General features: G+C 44.9%; 1 protein-coding gene across 4 annotated transcripts in view; it reads left to right on the top strand.

Annotated features, from left to right (window-relative positions):
* Positions 1-17,152, top strand: part of Tbce (tubulin folding cofactor E) — a 55,311-nt gene that overhangs the window by 15,458 nt on the left and 22,701 nt on the right. For all 4 annotated transcript variants that reach the window (XR_003851701.1, XR_607742.3, XM_008847030.3 and 1 more), the window contains exon 3: positions 11,193-11,277. Coding sequence is in view for 2 of the 4 variants with exons in the window: in XM_008847030.3 (XP_008845252.1) it covers positions 11,193-11,277 (85 nt within the window). In the remaining 2 variants the exon portion in view is untranslated. The remainder of the gene's footprint in view (positions 1-11,192; positions 11,278-17,152) is intronic.

The raw sequence follows: 17,152 nt of genomic DNA on the forward strand, positions 1-17,152 counted from the left end.
ACCTGTTTCTGTTTTGCCTCTCCAAGGCTGGGATTACAAGCACGTACCACCACACTCAGGTTTTTTTAGTTTGGTCTTTTGGAGACAGGGTCTCCCTGTAGCCCCAGCTGCCTGAAACTCACTATGTAGACCAGCCTGGCCTTGAACTAAGAGATCCACCTACCTCAGGGATTAAAGAAGGCCACCAAGCCTGGCCCCATTTCCCCAGTTCTCTGCTGGGTTTTTGTTTGTTTGAGTTTGCAGGGGTCTTGTGCATGCTGTCACTATTGCTGTAAGTTCATATGAGCAAGTTCCCAGAAGCCTGGAATATCTGTTTCCTTGTGGTCATCCACCACCTCTGGTTCTTACAATCTTTCCTCCCCATCTTCTGCAGTTGTCCTGAGACCTGGCAGGACTCTCCATTTTCAACAGGCTCCCAAGATAATTCTTTTGCTTACACTTTGAGAATGTTTTTATTTTTATTTATTTTTTTATTCTTTAGGATGTGCCAGTATTCTGGTAGAAAGTGAGATTCCCAGAAAACCAGATAGAACCTTCTGGGCTCACTAACTGCTTTGAGAGAACTGACCTAGGCCTGAGTGAAGACACAGGCACCGTGAACTGCCTGTGAACTGGGATGCAGGAGGTACTGAATGAAGTCCCTTGTTATCTTATTCTAGGCTCTTTATACAAGACCTCTGACAGGTGGCTTAGCTCCTGTTAAGCTGAGAGTTCCAATGCTGGGGAAGGCAGTTACATTTGTTTTCCTTGCTGTGGAGTGATGTTTTGCACCCACTGCGATGTTCTCAGTTGCTCACTCCTCCGATGCCTCTTACTCCACTTGGTTTTGTTGCCAGTTGGTCTTCCAGTTCTGTACTCCATTTTCTTTTCGTAGGTTCGCTTGTTTTTTTGTGTTTTTTTTTTTTTTTTTTTTGGTCTTTAGCCCCAGCTGTCCTGGAACTTACTGTGTAGACTAGGCTGGCCTTGAACTCACAGAGATCCGCCTGCCTCTGCCTCCCGAGTGCTAGGATTAAAGGCGTGTGCTACCATGCCCAGCCTTTTTTGTGAGTTTTTAAAAACATGGCCCTCAACCTCATAACCTCAGCCTCTCAGGTACTGGGTTTCCAGGTCTGAGCCACCATGCTTGGCTACTGCAGCTCTTTTAAAGACACTTTTAAGTTACAGATTATAATAAAAGCACAGAGCCATTGGGACATTCCAGGATTGAGGCTGCTTAGGGGTTGTTGAAACCAGCATCTTTCATAGCTTCAAAGAGATTGAATTTTGTTTAAGATAACTGTGAAACAGCATGATTCCAGCCACTGGGGGATAGAAACTTTGTTTTGGCTCTGAGTGTTGGCTACATCTTGAGGCTCTGATGAGGGGTCCTCTCTGAGGGTAATATCACAGAGATCAACTGAGAGTGAATCAGATCATCAATATTGCTAATGGGACTGGATAGAATCTCTGAGTTTCTTGGACTTGTATCACTTAAATGTAGTTAGATGTCTTTTGTGTGTGTGCAAGCCTGGCTAGCAGTGCTGACTGGCAGCCTTCCTCTGGCTGGACTTGCTTTAGTTAGATGTTTTTTAAAAAAGGTGTTAGGGACTGGAGAGATGGTTCAGCAGTTAAGAGCACCAGCTGCTCTTGTAGAGCACCTGGGTTCAGTTCTCAGCACCTGCATGGTAGCTAACAACAATTCCTAACTCCAGTTCTAGGGAATCTGACTCTCTCTTCTGGCTTCCACAGAAGGAGGGAGTCATGTATGACACGGGTACACTTATACATATGCAGGCTTACATATGAGTGTGCATGTAATGAGTGTATAATATATGTGAGTGTGTGTGTGTGTGTGTATATATATATATATATATATATATTTTTTTTTAAGTGTTGGTTGTCCTAGGACTTGGTCTGTCACAGAAGCCAGGCCGTGGAAGTAGCAGCTGGACTGATACTGGCAGTGTCTTCCTCATCCTTCTGGAAGATGCAAAGGCATCTGCATCCCTGGCACCTAAATGTGCCAGGCTAGCCCTCATGAGGAGGTGGATCCTGAAATTATAGGTAGTAAACTCAAAGTAGCTCCTATCCTGTTACAGTCACTGACCTCATGAGACAGGTGGATCTAGATAGATATCTTTGCCACATTCCATTAAATAGTCCATTTGCCAAACAACTTATTTTCCCCAGCCTTGAGGGTGAACCCAAAGCCTCTTATATACTAACCAAGTGCTTCACCACTGAGCAGCGCCCTGAAATTTTGGGTTTTATGTTCATCAAGTAATCATCTGATGGTGATATGTCTTCTTGTGTTAGTTTATGGGGGTAGAAGGCACTGACCCTAGGGAGTCCTTTTCCTGAGTAATATATGTATGTGCATCTTGTGCATGCAGTGCCTGTACAGACTAGAAGAGGGTGTCAGATCCCCTGAAACTGGAATTACAGATTGTTGTTAGATGCCATGTGGGTTTTGGGAACAAACCCAAATCCTCTGTAAGAGCAGCCAGTGCTCTGTTTTGTTTTGTTTTGAAAGTTTTTTTTTTTTTTTGGTCTTTTTGAGGCAGGGTCTCTTTGTAGCCTCAGCTGGTCTGCAACTTGTTTTGTAGACCAGGAGGGTGTCAGATCCCCTGAAACTGGAATTACAGATTGTTGTTAGATGCCATGTGGGTTTTGGGAACAAACCCAAATCCTCTGTAAGAGCAGCCAGTGCTCTGTTTTGTTTTGTTTTGAAAGTTTTTTTTTTTTTTTGGTCTTTTTGAGGCAGGGTCTCTTTGTAGCCTCAGCTGGTCTGCAACTTGTTTTGTAGACCAGGCTGGCCTTGAACTCACAGAGATCCACGAGCCTCTGCCTCCCAAGTGCTGGGATTATAGGAGAATGCCACCATTCCTGGCTTTTTTAAAAAGTTTTTAAAAAGATTTTATTTATTTTATGTATATGAATGTGTTGCCTGCATGTGTATAAGTGCATCCATGTTGTGCAGTGCCTGAGGAGGTCAGAAGAGGGCATCGGATCTCCTGGAACTGGAATTAAAGATGGTTGTTAGCCACCATGTGGGTACTGGGAATTGAACCCTGGTCCTCTGAAAGAGCAGTTAGTGCTCTTAGCTGCCGAGCTATCTCTCCAGCCCCTCCATCATCTATTTTTGTTGTTCTTTTTGTTCTCTTTTAAAGTTTCATTTTGTCTTTTTGAGACAGGGTCTCCCTGTGGCTCTAACTGGCCTGGAACTCGCTATGTAGACCAGGCTGGCCTTGATCTCAGAGAGAGCAGCCTGTCTCTGCCTTCTGAGTGCTGGGATTAAAGGTGTTTGCCGCCACACTGGGCTTCTTTGTTGTTTCTTGAGATAGGATCCTACTGTATATTCCTGACTGGCCTAGAACTGGTTATGTATACTAGGTTGGCCTTGAACTTGTAGTGATCCTCCTGCTTCTGCCTTCTGAATGCTGGAATTATAGGTATGCACCACCATTCGATCCACTCATTGATTTTTAATGTTGATATGCGCAGTATATACGGTCACTGACTGGAGGAATTCTTAGTTGCTTTTCAGTTTGGGCAGTTGAGAACAAAACTTTTGTGGACATCTGTGTGCAGGTTTTTATGTGGCATAAGCTTTCATCTTATTTGGATAAATATCAAGAAGTGTGGTACTAGGTTCATTGGATTAGTTAATCTTTCCTTCCCTCCTTCCCTCCTTCCCTCTTGAGAAAGACAGAGCCTTATATAGCCTAGGCTGGTCTTGAACTTGTTGTGTAGTTTAGGCTTGTCTTGAATTCCTACTCCTGCCTCCATCTCTGCAATGTTGTAATTACAGCCACAGTTGGGTTAGTTAATTCATTGGGTCTGATTATGGTTGGTTTTTCATGTGGCTTGAGTCCAGAGAGAGTAGGAAACGGATGTTAACCAGAGCATCAGTTGTGTGAGACAGCTCTGTCTGTTGTTTTAAATTAATCCTATGCTTCAGCCTTTGGGTTTATATTTGCCAGGTGGTGACTGTCAGGGTCTAACCACCCTGTGATGTAGAACACAGATGCCTGACTGTGAAGTTGGCACCTGACCGTGAAGTTGGCGCCTGACAGGTGAGGCCACATGAATAGGCTCCAGGGAAGAACTAGTCAGACTATTTAAACTAGTTGAAGCTAATCTCGAGTGGGCACTTGGCCCTTCCCATGCTCTACTCAGAAGTGGCTTGCTTGTTGTCATGTGGAAGAATGGCCTCATGCTTAGTGTTCTTGGTAAAGTCAATGCATTCTGATAGTTTTTCTGAAGAAAGCAATAGTTAGTTGCTCTTATTTCTTACATGAAGACCTTTGACAAATGGATTAGGTCACAGGAGAGTTGTATGTGTGCTAGCTTGGGGTCTGGTCCTTATTTGAGGTATTTTGGCCAGTCACATTTTCCCTCCACTTTGGTTTGTTTTCTGCAATCCCTTCTGCCTTCCGTTAAGCAAGGTTTTAAGACTTAATTATTTAAACATTTCAAAAACTAAATGCTTGTTGAGATAATTAAGCTTAAAGGGTAAATTGAATTAAATTAAAATCTTTCTTCTTAATAGAATCTTTGTGAATTTCATACAATGTATTTTGATCATATTTAGATCCCTCCCTTATCTGCACCCTCCTTACTACCCCATCCCAATTTCATATACTCTATTACACACACACACACACACACACACACACACACAAAGCTTGTAGAGTCAAGTTTGTGTCCCCGTCCCAGCAGCCGTCATTTGCCAGTAGCTCCTCAGGCAGGGTTGGGGCTTCTAACCCACTTCTCCATGTCTACATTGGGATTTTTTTTTTTTCTGGCTTCACCTTACATGGTACTTTACATTGCTGTGTGTTCATATGAATAACTCCCCAGCTGTCTGGAAGACTCTTGTTTCCTTGTGGTCATCCACCCCCTCTGGCTCTTACAGTCTTTCTGCCCCCTCTTCCACAATGATCCCTGAGACTTGGGAAGCAGAAGTTTGATAAAGGTGTCCTATTCAGAGATCAGTAGTCTGAAGCCTCTTGCTCTCTGCACATTGGCCAGTTGTGGGTCACTGTTAATCACCATCTACTGGGTAAGGAAGCTTCTCTGCTGAGAGTTGAAATTTGAGAGATCCATTAATCACTGCAGGTCTGGGAGAGTTTGCACATAGGAGAGGGGGCACCTGACTCTGGGCTTTTGACACTGGAATTATAATTGGGCAGCTACACCTGTCAGCATTTATCCATGTTCTGGGGTCTGAACTCCAGTCTTCACACTTGCAAATGCAAACACTGAGCCAGCATTCAGAATATTTTCTAATTTATATTGTGTTTTCTTTTTTTTTTACTCAAGGTAATTAAAAATAATATTGTTTAATTTCTAAATATGAGGATTTTCTTTCCTTTTTTTTTTTTTTTTGAGACAAGGAAGCAATGGCTGGCCTGGTATTCATTGTGTAGCCCAGGCTAACCTTGAACCTGCAGTGATTCTCCTGTCTCTGCTTCCTGAGTGCCAGATTCTAGGTGTGCACCACCACGCCTAGTCTTACATGAGGGTTTTCCAAATAGCGTTTTGTTATTAACCTCACAGAGTCCTCATGGTGGTTAGAGAACATACTCTTTATGATTTTTATTTCTTTTTGTGAATTATTATTATACAAATAAGATAAAATTCAGCTTTTTAATCTTTTTGTGTGTGTGTATGTGTGTATATGTGCATGTGTGAGTGCATGCCAAGGCACGCATGTGGAGGTCATAGGTCAACTTCCAGTGTTGATTTCCACCTTCCACCTTGATTAAAACAGTTTCTCTTTTGTTGTTCACTGTCACCGTCTGTGTCAAGCTAGCTGGCCCATGAGCTCCTCTCTCTACTTCCCATTTCACCTTAGGAGCACTGGGATACAGACATGTAACCGTGTCCAAGTTTATGTGGAATTTGGAGATTGGACTCAGGTCCTCGTACTTGCTACACAAGCACTCTTCCCATTGGGCCATCTCCCCAGCCTTCCCCCTTTTTTTTGAGACAGGGTCTCCCTGAAACCCCAGCTGACCTGGAACTCACTATGTAGACCAGGCTGGCCTAGATCTCACAAAGTGAGATTAAAGACATTCGCCACCATGTCTGGCAATGTGTAGCCCAGGCAGGCCTTGAACTCGTGATCATCCTGCCTCTGCCTCTTCAGCATGTTCTAGTGGTGTGTGCCAACCACAACCAGCCCAGCCCCATTTTAATCTTTTTTATGTTAGAGGTTGAACCCAGGCTTTCCCAGCATATGCTCATAAGTACAAGCTCTCCTGAGCCACAGAACCACACTTTCTCTCCCATCCAAGCACTAACCAGGCCCGACCCTGCCTAGCTTACAAGATCAGGTGTGTTCAGGGTGGTTGGCCATAGACCCATTCCCCATCTTAATCGTTTTATTTTGGTTGTATTTTTAAAATTGTCGGTATTTATTTAGCAGTACTGGGGATTGAACCCAGGGCCTCATGTACATGCATTCTATCACTGAGATACATTCCCCAGCCCTGGTGGTGATTTTTTTGAGACAGGGTCTCAATATATAGTTGAGACTGGCTTTCAACTTGATGACAGGATGTGCTGGATAGCTTTAGTGTCAACTTGACACACCTGGGTTGAGGGAGCCTCAATTGGGGAATTACCCCTATTGGACTGGCCTGTGGCCATGTCTGTGAGGCATCTTCTTGATTATTGAGTGATGTGGGAGGGTCCAGCCCACTATGGGTGGTACCACTGTGGGTGGGCAGGTGGGCCTGCGTTGTACAGAAAGTAGGCTGAGCATGGGTCAGGGGAGCAAGCCAGTAAGCAGCATTCTTCCGTGGCCTGTGCTCCAGCTCCTGCCTCCAGGTTTCTGCCCTGAGTTCCTACCTTGGGCTCCCTGATGAACTGTGACTCGGGATATGTAAACTGAATAAACCCTTTCCTCCCCAAGTTGGAATTGGTCAGAGTATTTTGTTACAGCAATGGAGAGACAAACTAGAACACAGGATGACCTAAAACTTAGTATCTTCTTGCCTCCTCCTGAGTGCTGGGACTATAGGTGTGCACTATCATGACTGGCACCTGACTTAACTATTTAAAATGCATCGTGCCCTGTGTCTAGAATTCATCATTCACTCTGGATCCATGCCCACAGAATAGTACTTCTCCTCTTCTCCCATCAGCCCCTCTCTGTCTCTGAACTTGGTTCCTTCGGGAGTCATAAGCAGAATCACGCAGTGTCTGCCTTTTTGTGGGGCTTGTTTTACTTGACATGAGGTCCTCAAGGTTCATTTAGGTTGTAGCCTGTGTCAGAATTTCTTTTCTTCCTATGTATGAGACATGGCTGTAACTTTCCACTATGTATATGTGACTGTAACTCGTCATTGTGTACATACACAATGTGAAAATGAGTAAAATTCTGGGGAATTAATAAGAATGAAAACTACAAAACACTGCAGAAAGAATTAAAAAGACAAAAATACATAGAAAGACATCCTGCGTTTATGGATTGGAAGACTTATTTTGATAAAAGGTCATTGCTGCCTAAAGTGGTCTACAGATGGAGTTCATTCCCCATCAAAATCCCAACAGTGTTTTTATTGCTGACAGTGTGTGTGAAGATAGGGTTTTGCCCTGTTGCTGAGGTTGGCCTTGATCTCATGATCCTCCCTTACTCATCCTCCTAAGCAGCTGGGGTTATAAGATGTATCCAGCTCTCTCTTTTCATAAGGACCCTTTTAGACTACTGATGTTTCATTTAATTATAATGTAGAAGGTCTAAGGAGATGACTCAGTTAAGTTCTTGCCACACAAGCATGAGGATCTGAGCTTGATCCTCAGCTCCATGTAAAAACCCATGTGTGGTGGAGCGTGCTTGTAATCTCAGTACTGGGGAGGTGGTGTTAGACAGATCCTGGGACTCACTGGTCAGCCAGCCTAGCTTACTTTGTGAGCCCAGGTCCCACTGAGAGATCCTGTCTCAAAACAACAAGGCAAATGGTTCCTGAGGAATGACATCTGATTGACCTCTGGCCTCTACATGGATGCACATACATGTGCACCTGCAACTCCCCCTCAACACATCTGTACTATATACATAGCACAACATTGGATTTTTAAAATTTATTTTATTTATTTATTTATTTATTTATTTATTTATTGGTCTTTTTGAGACAGGGTCTCCCTGTAGCCCCAGCTGTCCTGGAACTATGTAGACCAGGCTGGCCTTGAACTCACAGAGATCCGCCTGCCTCTGCCTCCCGAGTGCTGGGATTAAAGGTGTGCGCCACCACGCCTGGTGGATTTTTTTAATTTAAAATATTTTATTATTTTTTTAAAATTTTATGTGTATGAGTGTATTGCCTGCATGAAGGTAAGTGCAGCTCCATTGTGCAGTGCCTGCAGAGGTCAGAGAGGACATCAGATTCCCTGGAGCTGGAGTTACAGATAGTTGTTAGCTACCATGTGATGGTGCTTGGATTCAAACCCTGCTCTTCTGCAAGAGCAACTAGTGTTCTTAACCGCTGAGCCATCTCTCCAGCCCCCAACATTGGATTTTCTTTCTTCTTCTTCTTCTCTATTAATTAGATATACATTTAAAAATATTTTATTTTTATTTTACGTGTATGAGTGTAATTGCCTGCATATATATGTGTACCCATGTTGTACAATGCCCACAAAGACCAGAAGAGGGTGTCGGATCCCCTGGAATTGGAGTTACAGGTGGTTATTAGCTGCCATGTAGGTTCTGGGAACTGAACCCAGGTCCTCTGCAAGAGCAGCTGGGGCTCTTCACCATCTCTCCAGCCCTCTAGATATAAATTTTTAAAAAATTACCTCATTTCCTCTGGAGGTTAAGAAATGCTGCTCTGACATAAGAAGCCCTAATAACTCATAATTTTAAACCTCCAGGATCATGCAAAGACCTGGGCACTCTTGAGTGCTTAGCTCCACTTCTCCCTTCTCTGTTCATGTGGTGGATGCTTTCGTTTGTGTGTATTTTATACTCACAGAGCTGGTGGCGTTTATATTGCCTGTTCTGATCTAGAGTTGCCCTGTGTTTGCCCCTTTCTCACCCCCTTGTAGCTGCAGGTTTCTATCTGGGACAACTTTGTTTCTGGTCTGTTTTTTTTTTTTTTCTGTCTTTTTGAGACAGGGTCTCCCTGTAGCCCCCACCTGGCCCAGAACTCACTATGTAGACCAGGCTGGCCTTGACTTCACAGAGATCCGCCTCCCTCTGTCTCCGGAGTGCTGGGATTAAAGGCGTGCGCCACCACATCTTGCTCACCTTCATTTTTAAGCCCCTCTGGACCTTTTGTTATTGTGGTTACAAGCACATAGCTTAGAATTTATCATTTCAGCCTTGTTAGATTTACAATCATAAAACATGGACAACCTGCATTAGCCATTTGTGCTGGATAGCTTTGGTGTCAAGTTGACACACAGTTGAACAGTTATGTTGAAAGAGTTGTGGACGATAGAGGCCTGGCTTGTGAAGCTTCAAAGGGAAGCAGAGACTTTCAGGGCTGTTCTTGTGAGATTTTTGAATTGAGAATCTGGGTTCTGGTTGGCTGGGGCTGAAGAATCAGCTGTGAGTAAGAGAGCAGAACCTGAAGTAAAACCTTTGCTTTACTGGGACAATTGATGCTGGTTAGCTGGGGCTGAAAAATCAGCTGTAAGTAACAAGAGACCAGCATCACTGTAGTGAAGCCTTCTGGGAGGTATTTCCTCAGGGTCAGCACACAGAGCACCTGAGCCTCTGTCTCAAGCTGGAAGCAGGACTTGGTAATGTGTAAGAGTCTCCTGCATGGTTTTGGTGTTGAAAGTGTGAAGGGGTCACAGAGAGCAGCTGAGGCCTGGCACCCTGAGAGGCCAGGAAAGGCCATAGGTGAAAGTGCAGCTTCAGTTGCAGTGAAGACCCCAGGATTGAAGGGGTCATGGAGAGAATCTGAGGCATTGCACCTGGAGAGGCTAGAAGAAGCCATTGGTGAAGGTGCAGCCTCAGTTTCAGTGGAGACCCCAGCTTTTTGGAGATGCTGGGACCATGGGACGACCACCAAGGGCAGCAGTAGGTGTGGAATGGAGCTGGCCTGGGTCTGCGAGATGAGCTGTGTGTGCTGTGAACGGCAGAATCAGAGAAGTGGAGCTGACAGAACCCTTTGGAGTCTAGAAGATCGTGAGTGAATCCCATATGTCCAGCCTTGAGCTACTTTGCTGGACTTTGATTTTGCTTAGGTGTGCCCGATTCTTCCCTTTGAAATAAGACAGTACTTGTTTCGGATTTTACCGAAGCCCACAGTTAAGAGACTTTTAAAAGAGACTTCGGACTTTTAAGTGTTTGGATTTTTTTAAAGGACTGTGGGGGCTTTTAAGGTTGTACTGTCTTATGTTGTGATATTAATGTTAACATATCTTGGGGACAAGAATTGGAAAGGTTATGATTTAACAGTGATGTGTTTATGTGTCAAGTTGACAAGGGGTCAGTTGTGCTGGATAGCTTTGGTGTCAACTTGACACACCTGGGTTGAGGGAGCCTCAATTAAGGAATTGCTGTCATTGGACTGGCCTCCTTCCTGTGGCCATGTCCATGGGGCACCTTCTTGATTGTTGAGTGATGTGGGAGGGTCCAGCCCACTCTGGATGGTGCTATCCCTGGGCAGGTGGGCCTGTGTGGCATAAGAAAGCAGGTTGAGCATGGGCCAGGGGAACAAGCCAGTAAGCAGCATTCTTCCATGGCCTGTGCTCCAGCTCCTGCCTCCAGGTTCCTGTCCTGAGTTCCTACCTTAGGCTCCCTAATGAGCTGTGACCTGTGATATGTAAGCTAAATAAACCCTTTCCTCCCAAGTTGGTATTGGTCAGAGTGTTTTGTCACAGCAATGAAGAAACAAACTAGGATACCATTTCATGAAGTGGCCAGCACTGTGGTGACCTCTGTGCCTTGTGTATATGGGGGGGGTCACACAGTGTTTGTCCTTCCATGTTGTTTTACTTGGTTTGGCGTGATGGGGTGGCTCATCTATGCGTAGTGTGCTCAGTACAATTCAGCCATATTGTTCACTGCTGCTGTGGTTTTGTTGACACTTGGCTCATACATGTTGTTGCATGTTTGACATTCCCAGCAAAGTTCCTGAGATGTTTTCTCCCCTGCCAGGGTGTGCTACGGCTTCTGTTACAAACTGTGTTTGTGTACAGGAAGGTAGCACATCCTCTCTTGTCACTCATTTGTTTTCTTGTTCTACTAGGACTCTGGTTAGGAGTCGAATGGGACAACCCTGAGAGAGGAAAGCATGACGGGAGCCATGAAGGGACAGTGTATTTCAAATGCCGGTAAGTTTTCCTCATGAGTCAGTGTGCTTAGTCATTGACTAGGAGGGCTGGAGAGGAAGAAGTACTGTCTGGCTGTGGGTGGTCACACGAAGGGCCTGGGGCATTCCAAAAGGCACTGCATCATTTGCAATTTAACCACTGCTGTTGTGGCGTGTCATCATTTTTATTTAAAATACTTATTTTTATTTTATGTGTGTGAGTGTTTTGCCTGCTTGTGTGTATGTGCATCATAGATGTGCAGCGCTGGTAGAGTATGTGCATCATGGTTGTATAGCACTTAGTAGAGTATGTGCATCATGGACGTGCAGTGCTGGTGGAGTGTGTGCTTCGTGGACGTGCAGTGCTGGTGGAGTGTGTGCTTCGTGGACGTGCACTGCTGGTGGAGTGTGTGCTTCATGGACGTGCAGTGCTGGTGGAGTATGTTCTTCATGGACGTGCTGCTGGTGGAGTGTGTGCTTCATGGATGTGCAGTGCTGGTGGAGTATGTTCTTCATGGATGTGCAGTGCTGGTGGAGTATGTTCTTCATGGACGTGCAGTGCTGGTGGAGTGTGTGCTTCATGGATGTGCAGTGCTGGTGGAGTATGTTCTTCATGGATGTGCAGTGCTGGTGGAGTATGTTCTTCATGGATGTGCAGTGCTGGTGGAGTGTGTGCTTCATGGATGTGCAGTGCTGGTGGAGTATGTTCTTCATGGATGTGCAGTGCTGGTGGAGTATGTTCTTCATGGATGTGCAGTGCTGGTGGAGTGTGTGCTTCATGGATGTGCAGTGCTGGTGGAGTATGTTCTTCATGGATGTGCAGTGCTGGTGGAGTATGTTCTTCATGGATGTGCAGTGCTGGTGGAGTGTGTGCTTCATGGATGTGCAGTGCTGGTGGAGTATGTTCTTCATGGATGTGCAGTGCTGGTGGAGTATGTTCTTCATGGATGTGCAGTGCTGGTGGAGTGTGTGCTTCATGGATGTGCAGTGCTGGTGGAGTATGTTCTTCATGGATGTGCAGTGCTGGTGGAGTATGTTCTTCATGGATGTGCAGTGCTGGTGGAGTGTGTGCTTCATGGATGTGCAGTGCTGGTGGAGTATGTTCTTCATGGATGTGCAGTGCTGGTGGAGTATGTTCTTCATGGATGTGCAGTGCTGGTGGAGTGTGTGCTTCATGGATGTGCAGTGCTGGTGGAGTATGTTCTTCATGGATGTGCAGTGCTGGTGGAGTATGTTCTTCATGGATGTGCAGTGCTGGTGGAGTGTGTGCTTCATGGATGTGCAGTGCTGGTGGAGTATGTTCTTCATGGATGTGCAGTGCTGGTGGAGTATGTTCTTCATGGATGTGCAGTGCTGGTGGAGTGTGTGCTTCATGGATGTGCAGTGCTGGTGGAGTATGTTCTTCATGGATGTGCAGTGCTGGTGGAGTATGTTCTTCATGGATGTGCAGTGCTGGTGGAGTGTGTGCTTCATGGATGTGCAGTGCTGGTGGAGTATGTTCTTCATGGATGTGCAGTGCTGGTGGAGTATGTTCTTCATGGATGTGCAGTGCTGGTGGAGTATGTTCTTCATGGATGTGCAGTGCTGGTGGAGTATGTTCTTCATGGATGTGCAGTGCTGGTGGAGTATGTTCTTCATGGATGTGCAGTGCTGGTGGAGTATGTTCTTCATGGATGTGCAGTGCTGGTGGAGTATGTTCTTCATGGATGTGCAGTGCTGGTGGAGTATGTTCTTCATGGATGTGCAGTGCTGGTGGAGTATGTTCTTCATGGATGTGCAGTGCTGGTGGAGTATGTTCTTCATGGATGTGCAGTGCTGGTGGAGTATGTTCTTCATGGATGTGCAGTGCTGGTGGAGTATGTGCATCATGGATGTGCACTGCTGGTAGAGGCTAAAAAGGCATCAGATCCTCTGGAACTGAAGCAGGTTCTGAGCTTCCATGTGGATGCTGGGAACCAAACCTAGGTCCTCTGTAAGAACAGTTTGTGCTTGTACCTCAGCCATCTCTCCAGCCCCCAGAGTTTCATCATTTAAAAAAAATTCTGACTTTTAACCTTTCAAATAGGTTTGCTTTCATTGTCTTTTTTCGCTCTTTTGATGGTTGTTGATTTAAAAAAAAAAAGAATTTTATTTTGTGTATGTGCAAGTGTGAGTGCATGCCAGGGAGGTCAGAGGGTGACTTGCAAGAGTTGGATCTTTCCTTATACCATATGGGTCCTGGGAATCCAGTTCAGCTTGTCTGTCTTAGCAGCAGGACCTGAGCTCACTGAGACATTTTGATGGCCCAAGTTTAAGTTGTAGGAGTGTACACTTTCCTTAGTGATTCACTGCTATTCAAAAATCATTAAGTGAATAATGTAAAAGAGAAATAGTGCAGACATCTAATAAGAAGGAATTAATTGATCTGAGTAGGGCAGTGCTGAGCCACCATTTAAAAAGATGTCCTAGGGGCTGGAGAGATGGCTCAGCCGTTAAGAGCACTAACTGCTCTTGCAGAGGACCAGGGTTTGATTTCCCAGCACTCACATGGTGGCTAACAACCATCTGTAACTTCAGTTCTGGGGAATCCGATGCCTTCTTCTGACCTCCGGGACCATTACATGCACTTAGACACATGCAGGCAATACACTCATACACATAAAATAAAAATAATAAAATATTAAAAAAATAAAGATGTCCTAGAATAGTATTGTCTTGTCTATCCTAATACAACTGCCTGGGTGTCAGAAACTGCGCAAAGCTCTACAGAGACAGTGCTGGGGCTTGTGGGCGGAGCCTGTCTTTCAGTTCTTTGCAGTTTGTTTTCCTTAGCTTTCTGTGTCTCATAAAGTTCTCTCATATTAAACTGCTTTTTTCCTTAAATATGGTGCAATGGGTGAACACAGTACTGACCAGGAAATCAGGAGGCCTGTCTGCTTAACATGTGTGTGTGTGTGTCCATACATGTGTGCATAGGTGCTGGGAATGGAACCCAGAGTCTTGTGCATGTTAGGCATGTGGTCTACTGTTGGCCGCACCCCAGACTGCCCTCAACAACTTCATGGTCTTCCACCAATATCAGATTTACTGCTGTCTAAGATGAAGGTCAGAATTAGATAATAGCAAATGTTTCCAGGTCACCATTTCTATACTTCAGAAAATCAGGATGTAAAGAATTTCCCTCCCCCACCAGTTTCCTCCCTCCCTCCCTTCCTCCCTCCCTCCTTCCTTCCTTCCCCCTTCCCTCCCTCTCTTCCTCCCTCCCTCCTTTCCTTCCTTTCCCTCCCTCTCTCCCTCCCTCTTTCCTTCCTTCCTTCCTTCCTTCCTTCCTTCCTTCCTTCGCTTATTTGCCACAATGAACATATGGAGGTCATAGGACAACCTACAAGAGTCAGTTCTCTACTTCTACCATGTGAGTCCTGGGGATCAAGCTCAGGTCATCAGCCTTGGTGACAAGAGCCTTTACCTGCTGAGCCATCTTACCAACCCTGGAGTAAATTTCTGAAAGTTAAGGCAAGATTGTTTTCTTCCCCCCCCCTCCCTCCCTCCTTCCTTCCATCCCTCCCTCCCTCCTTCCCTCCTTCCTTCCTCTTTCCTTCCTTCCTTCCTTCCTTCCCTCCTTCCTTCTTTCTCCTCTTTTTGCATTTTTCTTTCCTTCAAAGATTTTTATTTTTAATTATGTATATATGTGTCTGTCTGTCTGAGTGTAGGTATGTCTCTGTGTGCAGGTTCCTCCAGAAGACAGTTATTTTGATCCCCCTGAATCTGGAGTTAAATGGTGGTTGTGAACTGCCTGATGTGCGTGCTGGAACTTGAAGTTTGGTCCTCTGCAAGAGCAATACTCAATCTTAATCTTTGAGCCATCTCTCCAGCCCCAACTGTTTTTCTTTTAAGAAATTCTTTGGAGTATTTTTGTTTGTATATTTGTTTTATTTATTTATTTATTTAATTTATTTATTTATATTTTATGTGGATGAGTGTTTTGCCTGTGTATGTATAAGAGCACCTGTATTAGGCAATGCCCAAGGAAGAGGGTCAGATCCTCTGGAACTGAAGTTAGGAATGGTTATTAACCACCATGTGAGTGCTGGAAACTGAGCCCAGGTCCTCTGTAAGAGCAGCTAGTGAGTGCTTTTAATCCGACTAAACCATCTCTCCAGTCCCTATTTGTTTGATTTTTGACAGGATCTCTGCAGCCAGGCTGGCCTTGAACTGTTCCTCCTCCCTCTGCCTCCTAAGTGCTTGGATTATTGCTGTGTGCCATCATGCCTGGCTTAGAGTCTTTTATATTTCAGTTTTACTTGGGTTGCCATAGTAAGATACAGTATCAGTCTGAAAATTATTTTGCTTCAGTAAATGTTTTTATTTTATTTTTAAAAATACTTGTTTTTATGTGTATGAGTGTTTTGTCTGCGTGTGTGTCATGCAGTGTCTGTGGAGGTCAGAAGAGGGTGTCAGATCCCTATTATGATGGTTGTTAGCAGCCATGTAGGTGCTGGGAACCGAACCTGGACCCTCTGCAAGAGCAACCAGTACTCTTAACCGCTGAGCCATCTCTCCAACTCTGAAGTAAACATTTTTAAATGTTTAGATGCTATTTTAGTGAGGCCAATTCGATGTAAAATTGTCATATCATAAATTTTGTTATTTGTGGCAAAGTGGTGTATCTGCCCTATAATAGCAGACCACAAACCTAGGAGCCCCTCTCCATAATTTTTTTTTGAAAGCAAAGATAGAATTTATTAAGTAAAGGCTTTACATGGGGTGAGATGGCTCTCTGTGGCCAGCTTCTATGGGGTCTTCTGGGAGGAGTTGATGAGATAGATGCTGCTCATCTTCAACCTGGTTTTATGGCTGTGCATCAACTTCCCCTATTTCTATATCGAGGTTGCCAAGATGCTCAGGGTGTGCCTTCAGGTTCATACTGAGATGCACTGAAGGCTGTCCCCTGTCTCACTGCATCAGAGTACACAGTGCACCTGCTTGGCAGCTTTGGACAGGTCAGGAGGAAGTGTCTGGACAAACTGTCATGTAGCCTTAAGAGAAGGAGCCAGAAGGGGGCCCTGATCTTCAGCTGCACCTTCCTGAACAGAGCAGCCTGTAGTAGATACAGGTAGAAATCACATGACTCAGTGGCATCCTTGGAAATGAACAGTAATCTAAATGAAGCTCATTGAGCTGACCTAGGTGACAAAGTGCTTCCACATCTAAAAGAATCAGTGGGAAGAGATTCTGTACTGGTAGCAGCCTACACAAGACTATGGGGCTGTTCTTTGTTCTTGTGGAAGAGCTGCTGGCTGGGGTGTTCAGTGGCATCAGGGAAGCTCTGAGGAGTAAGTGGTCAGGAAGAAGGCCCAGAGCCACAGACAGCCACAGAGGACAGTACTCCAAAGGAGAGCCCTAGGTGTCAGGATAGCTAGGCCAGCCTAAAGTGTGGGGATGGGATTCTTTAGTGTTGAACCGCCACCTGCTTTCCCCAAGGAGCGAGGTGCATGTTCTTATCTGTCCTAGCTGGGGTATACAGATCATGAAGTTCTCCTAAAAGGTGAGACAAGATGTGTGTCCCTTGATCATTTAAAGCCCATGTTTTCAGAGCAAACAGTAGAATACAAGAAAACTCTTTAAGTGTAAAAGTACTTCCGACAGTTTGCAGGTAGTCCTTTGGTACTGGCCTTCAACTTTTCAGATTAGCAAACCTATGAAGTCATAGTCAAGGGACAAGCAGACAGTAAAATACATTAATTTTAAATTTTTTTTGCATTGTTGGCCTGTATTGCAACCACTCAATTCCTGCTCTGATTTCTGTGGCCTGACAAACCTCTCTGGTTGATATGGAAAGAAATTTTCTAATACATTTTAAATTGTGCTTGAAAGGGGGCTGGAGAGATGGCACAGCACTGACTGTGGACCCGTTTGTT

This window comes from Nannospalax galili, unplaced genomic scaffold (assembly GCF_000622305.1).
Source record: "Nannospalax galili isolate Female #2095 unplaced genomic scaffold, S.galili_v1.0 scaffold1463, whole genome shotgun sequence".
Taxonomy (NCBI): Eukaryota; Metazoa; Chordata; class Mammalia; order Rodentia; family Spalacidae; genus Nannospalax; species Nannospalax galili.